The 22,115-nt window shown below is 43.2% G+C and overlaps 1 protein-coding gene across 8 annotated transcripts; it reads right to left on the minus strand.

Moving 5' to 3' along the window:
• Positions 1-1,217: 1,217 nt before the first annotated feature.
• On the minus strand, positions 1,218-19,369 carry CNR1 (cannabinoid receptor 1). 8 transcript variants are annotated; one of them, XM_027644920.1, is made up of 5 exons: positions 19,169-19,246; positions 18,226-18,263; positions 11,701-11,793; positions 11,202-11,309; positions 1,218-6,348 (listed from the first exon to the last, which is right to left on the minus strand). In XM_027644920.1, exons 2-5 carry the CDS (start codon positions 18,228-18,230, stop codon positions 4,866-4,868), a joined length of 1,689 nt encoding a protein of 562 aa, XP_027500721.1. In that variant the 5' UTR covers positions 18,231-18,263; positions 19,169-19,246; the 3' UTR covers positions 1,218-4,865. The 8 variants fall into 8 exon arrangements, with proteins under 8 accessions (XP_027500721.1, XP_027500728.1, XP_027500729.1 ...); XM_027644927.1 differs by lacking the exon at positions 18,226-18,263 and having other exon boundaries at positions 19,169-19,369; XM_027644928.1 differs by lacking the exons at positions 11,202-11,309; positions 18,226-18,263 and having other exon boundaries at positions 19,169-19,369.
• Positions 19,370-22,115: the final 2,746 nt, after the last annotated feature.

Consider the following 22,115-nt stretch of genomic DNA (forward strand, 5'->3'; position numbering starts at 1 on the left):
ACTTATAAATGCAGTCAGGTGTTATCATCAGGAGGAGCTGACACTTTGTGGCAGTATAACCCTTGTCTTCCAGTGAGCAGGGAAATACAGTGGGAATTGTTTCCTGGCTGCCTTGAAAGTGACAGCTTTTAGCAGAAATATTCAGACTTCTTAAATGTAGTATGCAGTTAAAGATTAAGAGCTAATCTTTTATTCCTAGTTGCTTTTGCGTTGCCAAGACTTTCTCAATTCACCAGTGACCTAATTTTTAAAAATAAAAGTATTGTGACATAGCCATGATCCAAAGCCTTGGCAGTGTGAAGTTCATGTTTGAACTTGATGATCCTAGAGGTCTTTTCCAACCTAAATGATTCTGATTCTATGACATGCTCACTTCATCCCCTAAGGATGTTTTCAGACCACAGATGTGAACAAGGAAAATTGCCCAACTAACATGAGTTTCTGTCATATGGAAAACTGTTCCTCTGAATTAGGCAGGGGCCTTTCTACAGCATTTAGTGGGATTTTTCAACCCTTTCTTTCTGTTGTGGATGAGCAGCAGTAAGAGCACTTTAGTGCGACCCATAGGCAGTGGCAAGGCTTAGCTTGCTCTCCCCTGCACAGCTTCTGTGCATCCCTGTTGGACCACTTCATCTTCCACTCCCTACACCCATAACTCTTCCCCCACTGGCACTGGTCAAAACCAGACTGTTTGTCTCAAGTTCTTGAGTACATTCACAAACCCCAGTAACTAATTTAGATCATTGTTGCTGTTGGCAGCACTATTTTAGTTTGTATTCCTTTCTTCTGCTCTTTTGTGTTTTGTTTTTACAAAGTATATGGGTTTCTTTTAATGTGACATCTCTGTGCAAACGTATGCATCTAAGGAAGGCAAAAGAAATTTATTGCATTTTGGCTAATACAGAGGAAAGGGGAAATTGCCTACATAATGAAACAGGAGATGCAGTTTTAACTGTGTCGTTTCTCTCTTGTCTCCATAGTACTGAATACACAAATATAAAATATATAATCTACCTCCTCCTTCAAACATATCAACGTACAATTAAAACCCACAAAGCTTGACAACCTGTTGTCAAGTTGTTTAAGCAGTTGTTTCAGAATCTGACAGACAAACTTATAAACAAAACGTAGAGCACCAGATTGTGGAATGAGGCAGCGTTATCACATGGCTTCCTCAGTTATCTCAAAATTTGAAAAACAAAAAAGCAGAGGAATACTTTTTGTCCTTGAATAAATAACAGTTTAATTACATTATAGAAATAAAATATGATATGGTAGGAATACACTGAAAATCTTACAGAAATACTATTCTGCTACTGGTAGGTAAATGGTCAAAACTACTTTTCATGACAATCTGAACAGTACTTGTGTACAAACTATTATACAGGTTGCTAATGAAAAATATTCCAACAGTTGCAAGGATGTTACCAGCTGAAACAAACATCTAATGATACAATATTCTTCTAAGAGGAAGTAATAATGTTAGATTTACAGACAATAAAGAGTTATGTTCTCCACTTCAAAACACTGGAAATAAAAAACTCAGGTAATTCTATTTCTTTACCTCATATTCTCACAAGGAAAGATTTTCCTTTCACTATGAAATAGCATCCCAAGAGACCCTGGAAACAGTTTATTCAAAGGTAGTATTTGAGATGTCACAGCAACTTCAACAATTTTCCTAGTCTACAGTTACAGACTTTTTAGGCCACTGCTTGTACAGATGACTTTTTCTCACTTATTTACATACATTCAACCCAATAACAGCAGGTGAAATGCACTGCCCATCTCACAATAGACATACTAAAATTTTCATCAAAAGGCCAGTGCAAGAAGATGTGGATAGTGATTGCACAGCATTGAGGAGATTATATTATACAAATATACAATCAGACTGCTGAGAATCTAACTCTGCACGCATGTGACACAGATGGTCTTCTCGGTAGATACATGACACTTGGAGTTAGTACACAGACGTAACTGCAACAAGGGCTGGTTGGTTGATGATGATGGTGTGGGTGGCCATGGAACACAATATCGTTTGGCTGTGCTATCACTAAGTGAGGGTAGGCAACTGCAAAGTAGGAATACCTAAAGCTGAAGTTTAAGTACAGCTTTTCTTGGAACGGCAGCAGATTTTTCTAATGAAAGAATAGTTCTACTTAGTGTGCAACATGTAAGGAAATTGTTGCCGACTCTTAATAAATGGTTCTAAGTGAACCGATGCAGTTCCCAGAGCTTTAGAAAAACTCACTATGCAAACAAATGATGATGATAGACACTAACGTTTCACAGGATACTATTTCTTATTATATCAGTAAGCACCAAGTTAAGTGCCAAGACAGCCCCATTGTCCCATGACTTATCATGTAAAATTTAGAACTTGAATGCAGAATGAAAGTCCACAAAGTTTGCATTTAATTCACAAGAAGACAGTTTCAAAAATGGCTCTTAAAATACCTTTACATTTCAAATGGGCTTTCCCCCTCTCCTCCCAGAGGACTTCTTTAGAATGGATTAGACCTAGATATAAGAAAGATCTTTCAGGAGGACTTGTACAACCTCTGGGAGTCCTCTGCAATACACAGGTTTTGGTTGAGTGTGGTGGGCCTCTTGAGAGGACACCACGGTGTCCTGCCCTCTCACCCAAGTAAGCTGCAGGGGAGGTGGGTGGAGGAGGAAAGTACCCCTGCCTCTTCCAGCTGTTGCTCAGAACATGACCTGATCTGATCTTTGAAATGTCACCACTCATCAAGCCTGAACTTGGAGCCACTTGCATTCCTGCAGAGTCACTGGCTGAAATGGGCTGGGCTGCTCTGGCCTGCACTGAGGCATTAGAAATGTCCCAGGAATGTCATGGTAGCCAGAGACCCTGGGCTGCTGCCCTCCCTCCCCCTCTACGTAAGACCAATGACGAGTGGCAGGGCAGCGTGGATTTTGTTCCGCTCACCCTGTGCCATGGAGGAAGTCATCCCTGTTGTGGCAAGTGTCAGGCCACTAGAAGGCTAAGCTGTGTTTGCAGCTGTTTTGGCAGTAATCAGTCAGAAGGGTGAGGGAACAGTCCAAAAAAGCAAGGCAGCAGAGAAGAGGACCCTAGACCTTCTGACTCAGAACAGAATTACAGAATATCCATGCCTCAAAGACTATCTCGTAATATGCTCCTTGTGACAGTCTCAGGTGGCAGAAACTATCCCACCATGAACAGAGTCACCATCTTCCTTCAATAGCTTCTTCCTTGAAGCTGGTAGTGTCAAACCTTGTCACTGGTTTCAGCGAGACTCACTCATTTCGAGCTATCAGATTTGACTACTAACAGCCTTAAAACAAACTATCATTTACTTCTGGATTTCTCAGTTTTCAGGAACACCACTGACAGCCACAGCAGTTGTCATTGCGGGCTCATTCCATGCTCTGCCTCTTTTTTCCCCTTATTCCCAAGAGCAACTGAAAGGTTGCTTTCTCTAGTACATTTATATACATCTCAGAGTGGATCGAGATGTTCTTAATATGGTACTTTCATCAGTAATCAGTTGGAAGAACTCAATTTTAGAAATAGAATTCATGTGCAAAGCGTGCAACAAGAAATACAGTTACATTTGGTTATAGTGTCCTATCTTAGTTATGCTACCATGACTCACACTGATTAGTATACTTACACACACACACACACACGCAAACACACGTACACACACGGATATTTATTTATATACACGCTCACACAATAAGAAAATGTCTAAGTCTGACAATATTTCCTCCTCTTTTAGTGAAGACGGAAGTTTGGCATCTCAGGCTCTGAATCTGCTTAAACCTGGGATACAGGAATGTGACACACTTCAAATATACATCAACTGCACAGTGATAACATGGCACTTTGAGTCTGATACATGCTGTCTTCAGTGGTCCAGCACCAGCATGTGGCTTAAAACCAGTTACCCATTAAAGGAGCCAATATCCAGGACATTTGCTTTTCAGTGTTCGTATTCACGCAACACCCAAGAGCAGGGCAATAGTCTATGCAACCATAAACATCCTTCTGCATAAATGCAGTGGTATTTAAAAGTCTGAACCAGTGCTTTCCTTTCTCATATTCCTCCTCTATTCCTATGTTGCTGTTACTCTCATATGCATGTGAAAATAAAAGGTAGTTGGGAAATAATTTCAGTAGAAGAACACAAAGCCTCTCCTCTAAGTCCACAGAAGACCACTAAAAGTATAAAATTTCATAGGAATTCTTCAAATACAGTAAGTGTTTTCAATGGGGTTTACATATCACGTTTCACATTATTTTCACGGAAGTCTACCTTATCACTTTGTTTAATTAGACAAATATCAATAACACGTAATAAAACAGCACACAATTCACAGGACACGACACATTTTACAAAACCTCTAAAACTCAGCACTGCCGCGTTTGGAAAAAATCAGAAACTCCTATTACAGACATGAAACACACTTCACATGGAAATGAACATCATGATTACAAGGCTTTTTTTTCTTATTTGATGGTATTGGTTTAGAATGCATTATTTTTCAATTAGGTTTCACAATTTTTCTTCACACTCCAAAAGAAACCATTGCTAACCTGGTATTTTCTCTGTGCTCTTTCAGGAAACATTATTATTCAGTAAACACTTTTTGAGAAAAAACTTGTGAAAATTTAGCTTGAACACCTAATTGTAAAACCTGAAGAACTGGCTGATGGTAATGCTCTTAACACAATCATTGCTCAGCTTACAATGACAAACCAAAAAATATTACAGGAGGGTACAAACACGTTAAGCCATGGGTTTGGTTTTCTCTGTTGTTGATTTATTTTTTTTTTTTTTAAACTAACTCCTTCTCTCCCAAGCTGAGAAGTTTCTGACTTACAATGCTTCAGCAGTTGTGTCTGTGGAGACAGACATGGTAACTTTGGCAATCTTAACTGTGCTCTTAATGCAGCTCTCGGCAGCCCTGTGCACGTTCCCCGCGTTGTTGGCGTGTTTGTGCTGGCAGTCAGACTCCATGCTGTTATCAAGGGGCTGTGCCGTTCCTTTGCAGGTGGGGAACATGCTGCGGAAGGCATGTCGCAAGTCCTTGCTCCTCAGAGCATAGATGATAGGATTCACTGTTGAATTCAGCAAACAGAGCATGCTACAGAAGGCAAAGACAGTCTTGATAAGCTTGTTCATTTTCCCAAAGACATCATACACCATGATGGCGAGGAGAGGGCCCCAGCATATGATTAAAACAACTAGAATAAGGACCAAGGTTTTGGCTAACCTGATGTCCATACGAGTTTGATCAGGCCTAGTGATCTGTACCTTACCATCCTCTGTTGACTGAACGATTATGCTTTTCTGTGTGCCCCGCTGAAGCATGCGAACAGCGTGGCTGTGAGCCTTCCACAGTATGTACATGTAGGCATAGACAATGAACAACAAGAGAACGCTGGTGACCCCAATCCAGAACATCAGGTACGTCTCATCGATGAGAGGGAATATGTCCGAACAAACAGAATTGAGCTTTTTGCAGTTCCAGCCGAGCAGAGGAAGAACGGCTATTACGATAGCAATGGTCCACATCACACAAAATGCTACGACAGCCTTTGGTCGGGTAACAATCCTTTTGTAAGCTAGTGGCCTGTGTATAGATATGTATCGGTCTATTGCCGTGAGGAAAAGGCTACCTACAGAGGCGGTGAAGGAGGCTGTAACTCCACCTAGTTTGAACAAGAAGACGTTGGGGCTATCCTTCCGGTGGAAAACATGGAAATCCACAAAACTGTAGACAAAAATGACACTGCCCAGGAGGTCGGCCACAGCCAGGCTGCCAATGAAATGGTAGGAGGGTCTACAACGGAGACTTCGGGAGTGGAGGATGACACACAGGACGAGGAGGTTCTCTAGGACCGTGAAGGTGCCCAGGGTGAGCGACAGCACAGCGATGGCCAGCTGCTGGCTGGGGTTCAGGATCATAAAGCACTCCATATCCATAAAGTTCTCCCCGCATTGTATATTCTCCTCATTATCCTTAAGTGTGGACAGAGACTTGTTGTAAAACTCTGTGATGTTGACCTGATCTGAGGGAATAATGCTCAACAGGGGATCATCTCCTGTAGTCATTTTTTCTTGGAAAGGATCACCCCTGAAGGAGGAAAGAGGGAACTTCTGGGGGTAGTACCCCAGCTTGGATGCCATGTCGCCTTTCATGTCTTCGTACTGGATGTCGTTGGAGGCCACGTAAAGGAGATCTGTCGTGATTGTTCGGAAAGTTGTATCTGCGAGGCCATCTAGGATTGACTTCATAACCCCAGTCTTGTTGGTTTCAGAGAGACTTGGGGGACAGAAAAATGCATCGGAGGAAATCCTGTATGGGGAAAAGATCAGACTTCATTAACATAAACAGGGAGACAAACCCCATAAACAATTTAGTTGAACTATGTCAAACAAAATCAACCCTTCTCTTATATTCAGTGAAAGTCTAGACTTTGCCACTGTGGGAATAAGGGTGGGTTGAACACTTAGAAAGAAATCACCTGGATTTCACCAAAACCGAATTACATTAAGAAGTGACATGAAAAACAGAGGCACAGGGAATCAAGTGTTTCAGAGGAAAGCAACTCTCATTTCTCATCAAAACCTTCTGAGTTGCTCCACCAGAAAGATATTTTTCTCTAGATCTGAACTTGACTTCTGATTGCAAAGTACCTTGCAGACCAATACTCCTTGGGCTTGCTTCATTTAGATAACACCAAGTACCACTGCAGCAATAAACTGAATCATCACCTTCATTACTTTTCTTTCAAAAAGCACCAAGGGTTTTGAAAACTTGACAACAGAGAGGCAATGGAGACAGAGCCATGCACTCTAAATTTCACAGTTCACCCAATATGCCTGTATATTCACATTAGCCAGTTACAGCAATCTGAGGTCCACTAACATCCTGAATTTGCTAATTTATTAGCAAGGGATTTAACCTACAAATATATAGCTTCATTACATTCATACACAAAGATTACTCTATTTCTTCCTTCTGCTAAGCAAACTAAGGTAACTGGGATGTATGGGCTATATGAGGGAGGCGGGTTGTTACCCAGCTCTGTTCGCAGTTTCAGGAAAGGTAACCAGCACTGCTAAGTCAGTGAAAGAATCAGTGATCTGCCCTGTATAGACCAGAAGTCTCAACCAGGGCCGTTCCATAAACATGGAACCAAGTTTAGGGCAGAGTGCAGCTCTGGCCAAAACTCCAGGCAAAAGGGACCAGGAGCCACTGCTTCTTGTGAGAAGCATGGTAATGTAACTTGTCCTGCTGTGGACACCCTCAAAAACATTCTGTCCCCTCAGAATTGGGGGGGGACCCAGTAGAAGGTCCCCAGGTAGTCAGTGGTCTGAGTCCTGTCATGTTCAGCCTTTGCTCATGGATAGTGCAAGGTGCAACTCCTGGTCAGGGTACCCTTGGAAGAGGACCCTCACCAGCACCTGACAAGTCTTACAGCTCTTCTTATGCAGTACTCCTTTATATTACTTTGCCCATAGAAAATTCCTTGAATATGGATTGAACATCTGCTTTAGGGTCCCCTTCCACCACCTGAGTGAATGAAAGTGGTCTGAATGTAAATAAGAGTCAGAATTACTCCTTCTGTGTGTAACAGCTATTCTGCATCTGCTACGGGATATCTAGATGATTACACCAGCAACAGGAGCAAAACCAAGCTGCTTCTTGGTTTTAGAATGGAGGAAATTGTTTGTGACACTCAAAAAATCCCAGATGAAATATATAGGCTTGCACTGACTCAACCTGTTCACTTTAGACGAGTGACAATAAATGGCCAGAAAGGGCACGAGAGACTATCTGCTAAAACTCAGAGTACTGATCACCTCAACTCCTAAAGATTTGCACAGTAGGTACCACAGTTCTGTTTTCCCATAAAAACTATTGGAAAGCAGAAAAGGATTCCTCTCTACAACAATACCAATAACTTAAAAACCAATAACTTAAAAGCATAAGAAATCAGGAGCATTTCTAAAAGTAGAGATCATTTGGCTGATGATATATTTATCCTGCCCTTGTTTATAGCATCTGAACACTCAAGACTTTTTCCACAGTTCTTTAAAGTTTTGCCTTTCATTAAGCAGGTCTGGACATTGATAGTTAAAGGGAATATAACTAAAGGGAACTTAGACCTTCAGAAGACACTGCAACTCCAGTGTTGCAAACAAGGACGAGTATAAACAAACCTTACTGCGATAGTCTTAACGCACAAAATATACTGGCTGAGTCAGCTTTTGCAGATAAAGTTTGCTCAGCAGGTAACAATATAATTATTAGACAGACAGACAACATTAAGGAATTTAATTCTGAGGGCATGAGCAGTGAGGGAGAGAAATGTCACTGAAGCATACATTAAAAATGAACAGCAATCATCTAATGCATAAGGTGCTTTTCCTCTAGAAGGTGCTTTACAGTTGTTCCTACAGAATCTACATGTTGCAAAGATGACTCTGCTTAACAAATTTGCTTTGGGTGAAGTTTGGCAACTTTACACTTGGCATTATAACACCAGTTTAAAATCAGAAGTGAAGAATGAGTTATTAATTTGAAAACTACCCAAAAATATTAAAAAAAACCAAGTAGTTCTAAAAACATGTTAAGATGGCTGTGGTATCCTCTGTTATTCCAGCTTATTTTTGACAGAAGAAAGACAACCATTTTAATGATTAAAGCCACAGCCCCATGTCGAGAAGATTATGTTTGAGGAAAGCTTCAAAAATTGTATGCAACTGAGCACTTCTGCTAGACAGACAAACAAATTGTTATGAGGTAGCTGGTCCCTGCTGGAGTCATGTCAAGTACAGACTCGTCAGAATTAGGTGCTGTGCCTTTGTTTGAAATACAAATGAAAAAACACGAATTCCTGTGTGTTCTTTTGAAGGTGGCAGTGAGTTATGTGACAGTATCAGTATGCATGCATATGCTATGCTAACAACACAGTTAATGGGATCAGGAGAGGCAAGTCTTACTTTGAATGTCAATGATTTTTTTTTCCTCTATATTTTTACATTGAGATTATTACAGTAATTTCTACCTTATTGTATCTGCAAAGAGAGTTTTCTTTGGGAGTACTTGGGAGTTCATTAGTGATGTAGTTTAGGCTTTGGGGGATGCTGCTGACATTAATTTTAGTTTTGTTTGCTGCTGGGAATATCATAATTGGAAATTTCTAGCTGTATGTGTGCATGCACCTATTCAAGCAGCAGTTGATTTTTATTAAAGTTGCAGTAAAACAACCATTTGCCTGATCTGGAATTGCATTTTACAGGAAATTCATTTATTTTAATTTAGATACCAGCTTATCCCAGTATAAGCTCACTACTGAAATGCACTGAACAGATCAGCGAGGTTGTCCATGGTTGTCAAGTGAAAACAAGACTTTGGCACTGTGGTTATCAGGTCACAGTCTGAGGTGCTGTACAATTTGACATAGACTGAAAAGGCAAAGGCAGACGCATCGGTCTTGTTCCTGGTCTTTTCATTTGGTCAGGTGCACATCCCAGTAACACACATATTTTTTCTCTGAGCTTTTCTGTCCAAACCTGGTATGGCGAGCAGACACTGCGGACAAACACAGACACTCCATGCAATGTGGCCACACTGCTCTTTGCTGTTGGCTTCAACACAACCCAAACCCATACAGCCCAGGAACACAAACCTATACTACTCAACACCCATGGTGATCTCTACATTAAATACTCCAGAAGACCCTGTGGCCTCCCCCGCACAGATCTGTCCTCTCTGGATAGGGCTGGAGTGATGGCTGTGTGCTGTGGCAAGGTCCCCTCACAGACAGGACAGCAGTGATGAAGAGCCACCCTGCCCTGCCAGATGAGGGAGAGCGTGCACTGACACTGGTACTCAAAATTTTTGACATGTTTCCACGACTGCACGCAGCAATTCACAGCAAGTACTGAATTATGATTACAGATAAAAATTAAAAAACAGACAAAAATTTCAAGCATCTTTTACCTTGAAGACCAGACCAGAAAAGGAAAAGCTGAACATCATTTTAGACCTTTCTCGGGTCATCCAGCAACTGCTGAAGGGCACTATCAGACCAGCTGTGCGAAGCGACTGCCACTAGATGGAGTGGCTTTGACAAACTCCCAGCTTAGCTGTCTGCAGAGACCTGTATTCAACTTCCTCCAGCCCTTTTTCCCAGCCTACTTTACCGGTGATCAAATATGTGAGGTGTTAAACATCACCTGACGGTTGAAGACACAACTTTTTAAGACTTTGCCTTTGAAGTGAAAGAATTAGTGAAGAGTTGATGGGGCAAGTCTTACTACTGCCCTCCACTGTGTGGTTACATCCTAAAAGATGCTAAGACGGTATCAGAATATACATACGCTTTAGGTAGAATAAAAAATACATAGTATATAAAAGACTGGTAACTCACCATCAAGGACAACAGGGAGAATTACACCTCCCATGGACTTCTTATTGGTCCACAAGACCAGTTCACTTGGGAACAAGAACGTGACTTCAATAAAATGCTATTACCTATCTTCTCCTGCTGTTCTGTAGGAGAGGGAGGGCTGGAAAGTTTTTATCGTTGTCTATAAAAAGGGTTGAATTTATTATTATTTTCAAACCAGGATGATTGATAGAGCAATTTTAATAGCCTGAATAGAAACAGTGAGTATTTGTGTTCTTCCTTGGAAAGTAATTATGAGCAATACAATGATGCTACTGATAACTGCAAAAATGTTGACATGGCAAGAAAAGGAATCAAAACCAGAAAGGGAAATCCACAATCAAAGCCTTCTAGCTTCTATTTTAGAAAATATTTTGATCTCCGTGTCTATACAGTTGTTCTATGATAATCACAGTTAATTAAGAACAGGCTAAAGGACAAGTAGGTAGAATTGAAACAAGTTTTGAATGGACAAAAATATGCAAATGTGCTCTCCTTGAATACATGTTATAAGGTTGCACATTGTTCAGAGAAGGGCTTTATCTTCTGATAAATTTCATAGTGCCCAGTACACTGGGACTACTACCAAACTGGGTCCACAAAGTACCACCACAGAAGAAACAGAAATTTATACTTGTACGCAGTCAGCTGGAAAAGCATAAGAGAAATGAGGTTTACCATGGTAACTGTTGGCCTTTAGGAATTAGAACTGTCCTATAAAATGAAAATTTATATGGCTAATAATTACCTTATCCCATATGGCAATGAACAATACTGCTTCGAGGACAGAACAAGGTTTCCAAGCCGGAGAAAGAAATGTGCAGACTGAGAAATGGCATTTCCAGACTCAGTAACACTGAGCAAGGAAAAAACACATGTTGACAAGAATGTGAAGGCAATATTACCCTTATGCTATTTACTGGTTTACTACTCTATCTCCAACACTGTGCTACTCCTAGGCTATAAATGGCAAAAACGCTGTCACTCCTAATTCAGGAAAACTTGCAGTCACTTCACTCAGAATTTTCTCTGTGTGAGGGATCAGGAAGGAGACAGACACTAGGACAGGATCAAATGAGGGATGTTATCTTCTAGATACAGCAAGGCACTATCAGCTATGGGGTAAACTAGGGCATGGAAGTACTGAACCAAATTTTGTTCTTATGTAACATGATCGTATCTCTGGCAAGTTGAACCTTAATTATCAAGAAGCCACAGCTACATGGTTATTACGTTAATTAACATACCGTTTGCACACTAGCAGAATAAGGGCTGGACTGTTCCAATTTGTAGGCAAACAGCCCCTACGTGACACCCCCCAGCATCCAGCAGCCGACAATCTGAACAACAAAAACAAAAGAAGGGGGAAAACAGGGCGTTAGTCAGTGGTGGACAATGTTTTGAAAAGAAATAAGACTATTTCCTCCCTCCCAAGTTTTGTTGGTGAGATGTGTGTACCAGTTTTAGCACAGGTGACTTGCATGTACAGAGAAAAGGAGGCTGTGCCTTACCTCCCAAACAGCCAGGGCACAAACGTGTGTCTAAGATCAGAGAGGTTCAAAAGCAAGGCTGAAGTCCTGCTCCATTTGGTGCAGACGAAGGACCCAAATTTTGCTCTCCTGAAAGGCAGGTCAGTGTGCTGGCAGCCACTACGTTCTGCTGCCCACCTCTAAACTGCTCAAGTTGTTCCATGATGGATCAAGAGTTAAACATCCAGAAATAAAGGCACCAGGAGGGAGGGTGCACATCTGGAAAGTGAGAGGCTTAGCTTGAAGCCCTTTCTCTGAACTAAGCAACTCAAGGATGTGGATGTGTCTCCTGCATCCCAACCAGGCACAGGGGAGGAAGAGTGGGGACAGCTGCCCCATCTGCCTGTGAAAAATGGCCAAAACTCTTGAAGTCACCCAAAAGCCCTCAGCTTATAAATACAACCCCTTACACACACACACTGCCTACCAAGTTGGAGACAAGGCAAAGTACTGAAATCACAAACCAGCAAGGGGACCATCAGGCTCACATTAATGGGAAACTACAGCTACCTGCTCTGCCCAGCTTTTGGGAGAAAGAAGGGAAGGCTAAGGTGTCTATCTTAAAATGTGGGATTTTAATATCTGTCACAGTTTATATATCTTAATTTCATGCAAAGATAAAACTTTGGAAGAGAATAAAGTGGCTTGCTAAAGTATGTAAGACTCAGATCAAAGGAAACAACTGAGCAAGCATGAAGCAATTGTGACCTGGTTGTTTGCTTAAAATCAGCTCGAGTTTAGGGACTGGAGTGCCAATAAATGACTTACCCTTCTCCTTTCCAAATACAGCAGAATGAACAGGTAATACAAAAAGTTTGATACAATGCTATGGTATTCACATTTTAAAGAAAATGGAAGAGAACTCATGCAGCTGGTCAATTTTGAACTCTCAAACTTTTTCACAAAAGGGTTTATCTTATATTTCAATATTCCAACAGAAATTGTATAGTTTCCAGCCTCTTCTCTAGCCATTCCCTAATGCCAAAAGGTGCATGCACTTACTACTGCTGAGCAGAATCAACATAAATGTTAAACAGGGACAGAGAAGTCCAGCCAGGTACAAAAGAGATGGGAGCTGAACATTAATTTTCCTGAAAGTACCTAGAAGAAATGGCAGTTTAGTACACAATGTGTAGTTTAAGGGAGAGAAGTAATTCGAAACAACAGAGCAGGACATAAAAGACCCAGGGTCCACTGGATGCTAAATGCTAAAGGTCTTCAGAAGAACGTAATGTCTAGAGGATGAAACTGGGGGGAAAACACATTTATTAGGAAGCAAAAAAAAAGAGAGAGAGAGAGAGAACCACTCCAAGAAAACAGCTTCCATGTAATGGCCAGAGCAGAAGAGAGAAGGTCAAGAATTTGTTGCAGCAGAAAATATTAGTGAACTTTATTAAAAGAGTAAGGATTAGAGAGAGAAAGATAGCAAAAACATCAGGCTCCAGGGAGAATGCTCATAAACTGCACAGAGTGTATGTCTGCTTTTTCATCCTCCTGCAACAAACTGGCTGTAACAGATTTTAATTAAAGACTTCATGAGTTAGCAAGGAGATGCTAAGAGCAAAGGTAATATGGGTTAAGTTTTTGGTGCGATGAGGATTGGTAGGAGAGAGGAAAGATAACTATTGTCCCCATAATGGAAATAAGACATCTCCAGGTGAGACAAGCAAAGTGGGGAAAGGTAAGAGAGGAAGACCCAAGTGGAAGAAGCCCCTGTGAGGCAGAGATGCAGAAAAAGAGAAGAGTTGCCTTTGTGATCACCTGGAGGAAAGCAGATCGGGTGAAGGAGAAAACTCACAAGCGAAACTCTCCCTCCTCTTCTGAGCTATGCAAACTTCAGACACCTCTGTAAGCTGAAGGATATAGCTAATGGGATTTTTCAGATCTCACCATAAAGAAAGAACAGACCCACTGCTCTGCAGGCAGTGACTTGCTCTTTTGAAAGTCCATTTCTGATCTGTACTCAAGCAACGAAGGAAGACGCAAAGGACTCTGAGAAGCCATCTTTGGTAAGGTCAGAAAAAAGGACAGCACTGTACGCACGGACAGTGGGGACCAAGCTGAGGACTCTCAGGAGAGATCAGTTGAGCAAATTTGGCCAGGGATATTAATTAAAATCAAACTGTTTAAGGAAAATGAAGTACAGGATATGAACCTCAGAGGTGAAAAGGAGAAGAGTGCTCAAATGGAGCCACTGAGTGACCCATACAGCAGATAAACACACCAGAAGTGAAAAGGGGGTTTACACGCAATGACAAAAAGTTAGTGCACGGAAGGTCAGCAATACATTGCAAGCAACATCCCTTCTACCTCAGTCTTCAAGAGCCTACTTCTCCAAAAAATTATTATTAGGCCATCAAGTACTGGCAATGCTCAGAAGATAGGTTAGAAAGGTTTTTTGCAAATGAGATGTCCCACACCATCAGCATTAGTGAAGGACAAAAATATGCACTCCAATTAAAAAATGTAATGCATTCTTTCATTTCTGGAGCTGCCTGGCCTTTCATAAGATTTAAATAAGCTCAGATAACTGTCTTCGTAGTTACATTCAAAATATAATGATATTAAAATATACTGCCATCACACACACAAACAACTTGTGAAATTATTTGCCAGCATATTAAGCCACTACACCAGATTGTTTGGCAGTGGTGTATGTCTTTGAAATATGCAGATGCTTTTCTTTTTTTAAAAAAATGAGAGAGTGAGAGAAGAGGAGAAGTGAGAAAGAATTACAATAGAATCTGATATCCAAGTAGCCAGAACAATAAATTGTAGAGAGAATCCAACCAATATTACATCAGATTTGGAGAAATAGTTAAAATATACTGAGAGATCACAGAATATTCTGAGTTGGGAGGGACATACAAAGATCATCAGGTCCAACTTTTTAAGTGAGTGGCCCAAGATCAAACCCACAATCTTGGCATTATTAGCACCAGGCTCTGACCAACTGAGCTAATCTCAGGGTCGCAGTTATGACTTTTTATTTGTATGTGTGTATATATAAACATATATTTCTATGCATAAATTTACAAACAGGAATACAGAAAGAAAAAAAGTCCACATGCCTAGAGGAAGAAACACTGCAGTACTGTTTGTCATGCATAAACTCAAATTTCAAGTGCTAGAGGACAAGCAGACAAGCTAGAACTTTAGATACAAAAGATATAGGCAAGATGAATATCCTTTTGAATTCCCTTATACGCAGTCTTCCTGGGGAAAAGCATGAATCTAAAACTGCTATATCTATCACTGAGTTATTTGCAGGTATATATACATATGCCATATGCCATCTACTTTTCCAGGCACATGTATAATCTGGACTTCAGTATTACATTCCTTAAAACAGAGGTACGACTGACTAAAACCAATGATTTCTGAGAGCATGTTTCACATATTCAGCACAACAGGAAGGTGGGAGACCCACAAGTCCCTAAACACAAACTTTGAAATGTTTCCTAAAGTACAGAAAGATAGAAACTACTCCAGTGAGGGCTGAAAGGAAACTGACAGTACAGAACTGTTCCTGCTCAGGACTCTGTAGTGAGTTAACACCTCTTTCTTACAAATATACAATTGCCATAAAACAGTTAACACAGGATGAGGTACTATTTGATGCCATCTAGCCTCAACCTACACAAATAATACAACATCTGAATTGTATAAAACATCCAGTTTCACCAAACAGTCCAACTACAGTATAATGAGTAACCATTGTACTAACATACCCAGTAGTGAAATATATATTTTGTCAGTAATTTGGATGTTGCTAGCTTGATCAATAAAGGATGTTCCCCCTGAAGAGAGGCAGAACCAGGTTTGGGGTGTGCATCACCATAATGCCCCTGCATGAGGTACAAATGGCAGAATAAAATGTGCTCCAACCTTATGTTGCAAACCCAATCATTTTTCATGAGCAACAACAGCACCTTCGGGAAAAAGGAAAAAAAAAAACGTTCTCTCTAACGAGAAATTGATTTATAAGTCATTACAACCATTTCAAAAGGACAGGTCATAGCTGGTTTCTGCGATCATTAACAAAGCCACGCACTTTCAAAGGGCCTCAGTTCTGGGGGGAAATTCTTATCCCACCAAGAGCAATGGGATGTGCACTTTTGGTAGCAGTACAGTGTCATTCTAGAAATGGAGACATAAAGAGCAGTACTGAGAAGACAGTTGCCACATTTTTAATTTTGCATTAATAACAAATGCTCTCGCTGTCTATTCTGGCACATTTGCAAGCTTGCTTTTAGGTGCAAGGGGCTGGTGTTCATTTCCACTATAGATAAGAAAACAAGAGCAGCCTTGTTATGATTAAAAGGGTCTGTTTCCCTCTGCCTTCTGTCTTCTGTGTCCATCTGCACAGCTGCTTTGAACTTGGCCAAATCCCAGTGTTAGGGTCGCCCACAGTATATGTTTTAAATCATCATCAGACTTGTGAATTTGCTGCTAGAGAAAAATTTCCAAATTCTCACCTAAATGGTTGATGAGTGGTTTTGTAGAACATCCATTATTTTACATAGCCTAAACTATTGGGGAAATTGCACAAAAAAAATTGTAGAAAAACAATTTACTGTTTCATGAGAAGACTCAGATAAAGACAATATAGACATCTGGAAAGAAATAAAGAGCAATCACTGTAGAGAAAAATGAATTCTGTGGATGCCTAGGTAGATGACTGCATGACTAGAGAGGTCACAAAGTCTGCATCTGAGAAAGAATTTACAGTAATTTCTCTCTAAAGGTGTAGAATTAGAGAAACTAGGTGAGTGGAAGACAGTGCACGAGACCTGCAGAACCATGAATAGCAATGTATTTGTAAAAATCTCGGGCAACACTAAATTAACATACAGGTTTGGATTCTCCGCTGCCTCTTAATGTCCTCACCTACCTCTACTCAAGAGAACTGAAAACCACGCCACCTCTCCCTCTCTAGTGCGTAACACTTTCAGCACCAAAATTCCCAGTGGGATGACAGTCTGCAAGCATTTTGAGACTGCCACATTAAAGACTGATAGTCAGAAATGGTTTAAAAAAGAAAGAAAGAAAAAGTTATTTATTTCTAAACTTCCACTGCCCAATCAGAAACTTGTGAACAGGGGAAGGGAAAGAAAGGTTTGCATTGGCTAAGAACTGCCATTCCCTAAATAGAGCATGAAAGCCTTTAATGGGGTCTTCTATGAAACTGAGCTAACATCATTCACCAAAGAACAACAGCCAGGATCAAAGGCGTCCACCAACCTCACAATACTGTAACCTGCTTCCACCTCCACCTTGAGTTTTATAGGTATTTTGATTTGATTACTGTGGGTTTAGGTGTCATAGAATGGTTGGCAAGCTAAATTCACAGCAAATAAGTCAGTTTCTTTACCTAGTCAACACTTTTTTTTCCCCTCCTGGCAACAGATGCCTGGCTCAGTCTAACAATTATTGCTTTTATCAATTTTGCTTTAAAATGGTTTTATTCAAATGGTTGTGCTTCTTATTCCAAAGACCAACAGAAAATAAAGCAAAGCTGTTACTGGTTGCTACAAAACTAATTCTAACCTCAAGCAAATCAGGAATTACACATTCATGTTCTGAACTGTTTAAAAATGTTACATTCATTTCTTTTACAACTGATTTAATAAACTCTAAGCCTGCATAATAAATATTCCTATTACAGTCACAGAGGTTTTTTTCCTTTCTTGACAAGGGAAAACCCATGCTGGTGGCTGATATGAGGTGTAATGAGAAAAGAATTAAGCACACCCAAGTAATTTTTGCAATGTTGCACATTTTGATATTAAATATCATACTCAGCATCACTCTGATTCTTTGAGTGATCCTGGTATGTGTTAACAGCAGTGCCACCCCTAGCAGAGAATGCTATATTCCTTTAAGAAAGGGTGAACAATAACAATGAAAACAAGATGATACATCTAGGGGAAAAAAAAAGAAACATTACTACACCTTTAACAGGTTAAAAAAGCCACACTATGTGGTTTTTTAAAAACTTGTAGATACTCAAGGAGTATTTTGCTATCTGGTTCTGTGTTATAGATGTCCCTTTATATTCTGAAAGAAAAAAACATGTGCCAAAACTGTTAATCTCATCATTTGCTGCCACACGGAAAATAACACTGATGATAATTTTAGATAAAGAAGGAAAACTACAGACTTCATCTTCTGACACCATTTTACTTTATCAAACTGCAATCACAGTAATGAGCTCTCTCCTACCAAAGGCTTGGTACATACCTCATCCAGGGGTGTTCTCAATGGAGAATTGCAGATGCCTTTGAGACAAAAAGATGCCCATTTAAAATAAGCCCATCTGGCTCAAAATTATTTCTCAACAGCTGAAGATTTCACATGACAAACGCTGCGTGAAGTTTAAAAGGCTCACTGTTTTTTGGCTCTCTCCCCACCATAGCTCCGAATTTCAGACAAAAACCAACCAACCAACCAACCAAAAAACCCTACCGGGATATTCTGAGGATGCTGGACTCCTAAGTGACATCTTTTAAGGGAACATCATTGCGCACAAAATTACGAACCGCCTTTTATTTCGGTTACAGCGCCAAAGGTAGAGTTTAGGGAGGAAAAGTGCACGTGAAAGACGGGCTGAATACCACCCGCTGCAAATCACCAGTGGGTCAGGATGAGAGGAGAAACCTCCGATGTCAGATAAGGTCCTGTGGGAGCCCGGGAGGCTGCCGGCTCCGCGCACGGAAGAATAGACGCGTGTTAACCACAACGCCACCAGCCTCCCGCACCCCCGCCCGCTGAAGGGCTCTCCTCGGCCGCCGGGTCCCCTCTCCTTCGGCCGGGCTCGCGAAACCAAACCGCGCTCCTCGGACCACCAGCTTTTCCCGGGTGGTCCCGGGGCACCCTCCAACTGGTCCCAGCAGCCCGAGGCGGCGGCGCAGGGCCGTGCCTGGGGTAGGGGCGAAACCCGCGCTCTGCCCTGCCCCCGCCGCAGCGGAGGTCGCGATCGCCGCGGGACTCAGCGGCAGATCCCGGGGAGGGATGCTCCGCAGGCAGCTGTCTCCCCTCCGCCCGCTCCGCCGTCGGGGCAGGCGGTGTCATCCCCGTCCTACCCACGCCGTCAACAAACTTTGAGGGGGACAACGGGTCCCTGGCCCCAGACCGCGGGGCACTCGCGGGTCCTTCCCGCTCCCCCTCCGCGCACCGTCCTTACCCTCCGCACGGCACCGGCCGCGTCCCCCGCCCGCTCCGGCCGCGCCGACCCCAGGCAGGGAGCGTGAGCGCCGCCCCGCCCGGCCACCCCAGCACTGGGGAGCGCCGAGGAGGCGGTGCCGGTGAGGGGAAGGAGGAGGTGGGAGACTTCTCCCCCCGGCTGCCTCCCTTTCTTCCCTTCCCTCCCCTCGGCGCCTCCTTTCCGACCACCGTCGCCCTCGCTCGCCCGGATCAGGCGGCACGCCGGGCTCCGCCACCCTGCCGCCGCCGCCGCCGCCGCCGCTCCATGTGCCGCCCGCCCCCTCCTCCTCCGCCGCCGCCTCCGCCCGCCGCCGCCGCCTCGGCGCGGAGAGGCAGCGCGGGAGCCGCCGGGCGCCCGGCGCGGCTCCGGCACACGCCGCCGCTGCGTCCCCCGCTTTCCGCCCCGCTCCGGTCCCATTTATGAAGCCCGGCGCCCATCACGTGTCAGTGTGTGCCTTTTGTCCCGGCCCTGGCAGCGGCGGAGGCGCCCTGCACGCGCGGGCAGCGCCGGGGCGGACGAGCGGCGGCGGCCAAACTTCTCCCGAGGGCAGGGACACGGGGACACCCAGGGACACCGCGGGGGCGGGCGGCGCAGAGCGGGCCCCGGCCACACCGTCCGTGTCGGGACGTGCCCCGCTGCCCCGGGAGGCCGTGGGCGATGACCGGCCGTGAGTCCCGTCCTGCTGGCGCTCCGCCGAGGCGCCCCCACCGCTGGCCGCGGGTAACCGGGCCGGGGGAGGTGGCGCGCCGGGCCCCGGACCAATGTGGAAGGCAGCGCCTCCTCCGGCCCGCGGGGGCGCACAGCACTCCCTCCCCGAGGGGGCCCGGCCCGGCCACCCGCCGGCGTGGCCTGGGAGAGCCGGGCCGGCCCCGCGCTCGCCCCGGGCCGAGGGGTTGGCGCACCCAGGGGATGGGTGGGTTGGCGGCCGTGGCTGTCCGCGTGGGGCGTCCCTTCTCCGTCCCAGTTTTTCCTGTGAAACACTAGAGTTCTGCCATCGTTTCCCTTTTCCTCACTATCCTTGTGTCCCGCCTTGGGTGTTCTGGGGCTCATGCGACAGCCGTCATGGCAACCCTCAGAAGTGCTGAGGGGCGAGATACCTCCAAAGGCGAACGGGGAATGGGCACAACCGGCAAGCTGAGCTTTATTCAACAGCCAGTTCCTAAAGAGTGTGATATCCAGCTGGCTTTGCTCCGCGTGCTTTTGCCTCTGCAGTGTCATAAATATGTATTTGTCTTCACACGAATTAATACAGAAAGATGATAAATATTTATCATTTGACATAGTGTCTAAAGACATTAACTGGTCCATCCACCCATGGAGAAGAATATGCCGTATTCCTTGTTTCTCAGGAAAAAAAAAGAGGACTCAGGTCTTCCTGAGTGAGGGTTAAAGGTTTTGGGTGGCTATATTTTTTAGGGGTGTCCAACTCGAGATGTCCCTGCCATCTGACATTGACTCTTCCTCTTGAAGGCTTCTCAAGCTGGGCCCCCAAGGTCTGAGGCAACCAAAATCTCAGGGCTCCATCCACTGAAGTGCATCTACTGAGGACTACAGCCTCATTCTCACAATCCAGTGTTTTCCCTGCATTGAATCTCACAGCGAGTCTGCAAGATCATAATTACTGCCTATAATTTTTCCACCACTGGCTCTTTTTGATGGTAATCGTTAAATTAACAAGAAAGGAGATAATTTCAATTGGCACACCCTGTGAGAAAAGTGGTGGGGGAAAAAAGGCTAACTCATTTGTGCCCAGCTTGAGTTTCTGGTATTAGTCAGTCCGTCTGTTTGGTCATTCAGAAGTGGTGTGTAAAAAGAACTTTATTTAAGACTGCATTAAATGAGATCACATTTCTCTTTGGCTGTGCATTTCAGAAAGTACTGACCTCTCCTCCTCAGAGGACTACAACTTTTTTTTTTTATTCTTTGAAAGAGTTGGATACTTTTGCTTTTATTGGGAACCTACCAATTTAAACATGTCTTCCACAGTCATGGAGGGACACATCCCCTCTGCAAAGGCAGGTCACGTGGAGTGGACATCGCCAGACTAAAATCAGCCCTCAGAGAGAATATAAGGGCATGTGTTACTGCTCATCCCACCTCCACATTTGTGGCTTCCTAATGATCCCCATCCTTAACTGGGAGTTACTTCAGTCTCAGCATAATCCTTCTTTCCATCACTTCTAAACTTGTATGGTAGAGAGAGAAATTGTAGGGTTGAACATGTCACCATGCCCACACACTGAGGGTTTTTTCCCCCTAAAATCCCCTGCAGTTGCTACTGCCAGTTCAGACTACAGTTATAACACTTCCACAGGAGACATGACGTATGGGTAACCAGAGGTGATTCAAGCACTGGGTTCTCAACCTTCTTCACTGTGGGGCATCCTGTGACCCCTCATGCCTTGCCCACCTCAACCCCTCTTCCAGGATCCTGCTTGCAATTTAGCAACATGACAAAGGAAAGCTCGTTGCAATCCTGTGACACCTGTTCCTAGCAGAGCTGGTTGGAAAACCTCTGAAAGAACAGCTTTCCACTGGAAAATGCAACCCTGTAAAAATCAAAATGCTTTTCAAACTTGTGTCAGTTGCACTGGAAATGTAATTTAAAAAAGAGTAAGTGGTGAAGGATGTTCCAACAGTGTGGGAACATCTCGCTGTGACATTTCCAAGCTAAACATTTCAATTTCTTCCTTCAAAATGAGTTTTGGTTTCAAAATATTTCCTTTATATCATATATTACAAAATAATACAAGAATTTGAAAAGCTCTCACTTATTACCATCAATCTGAAATTAAGGTTCTCCACAACTTTCTCAAGGTAAAGAATTCTTCTATTCTGATTTGGAGCAAAACTTTAAATTACAAACACCTAGTGAAACTAGAATATCTGAATTTTGCTGGGCTCTCAACCATATGATGGAATTCCA

Source organism: Corapipo altera, unplaced genomic scaffold, assembly GCF_003945725.1.
Source record: "Corapipo altera isolate COAL_440 unplaced genomic scaffold, ASM394572v1 2, whole genome shotgun sequence".
Lineage (NCBI taxonomy): Eukaryota > Metazoa > Chordata > Aves > Passeriformes > Pipridae > Corapipo > Corapipo altera.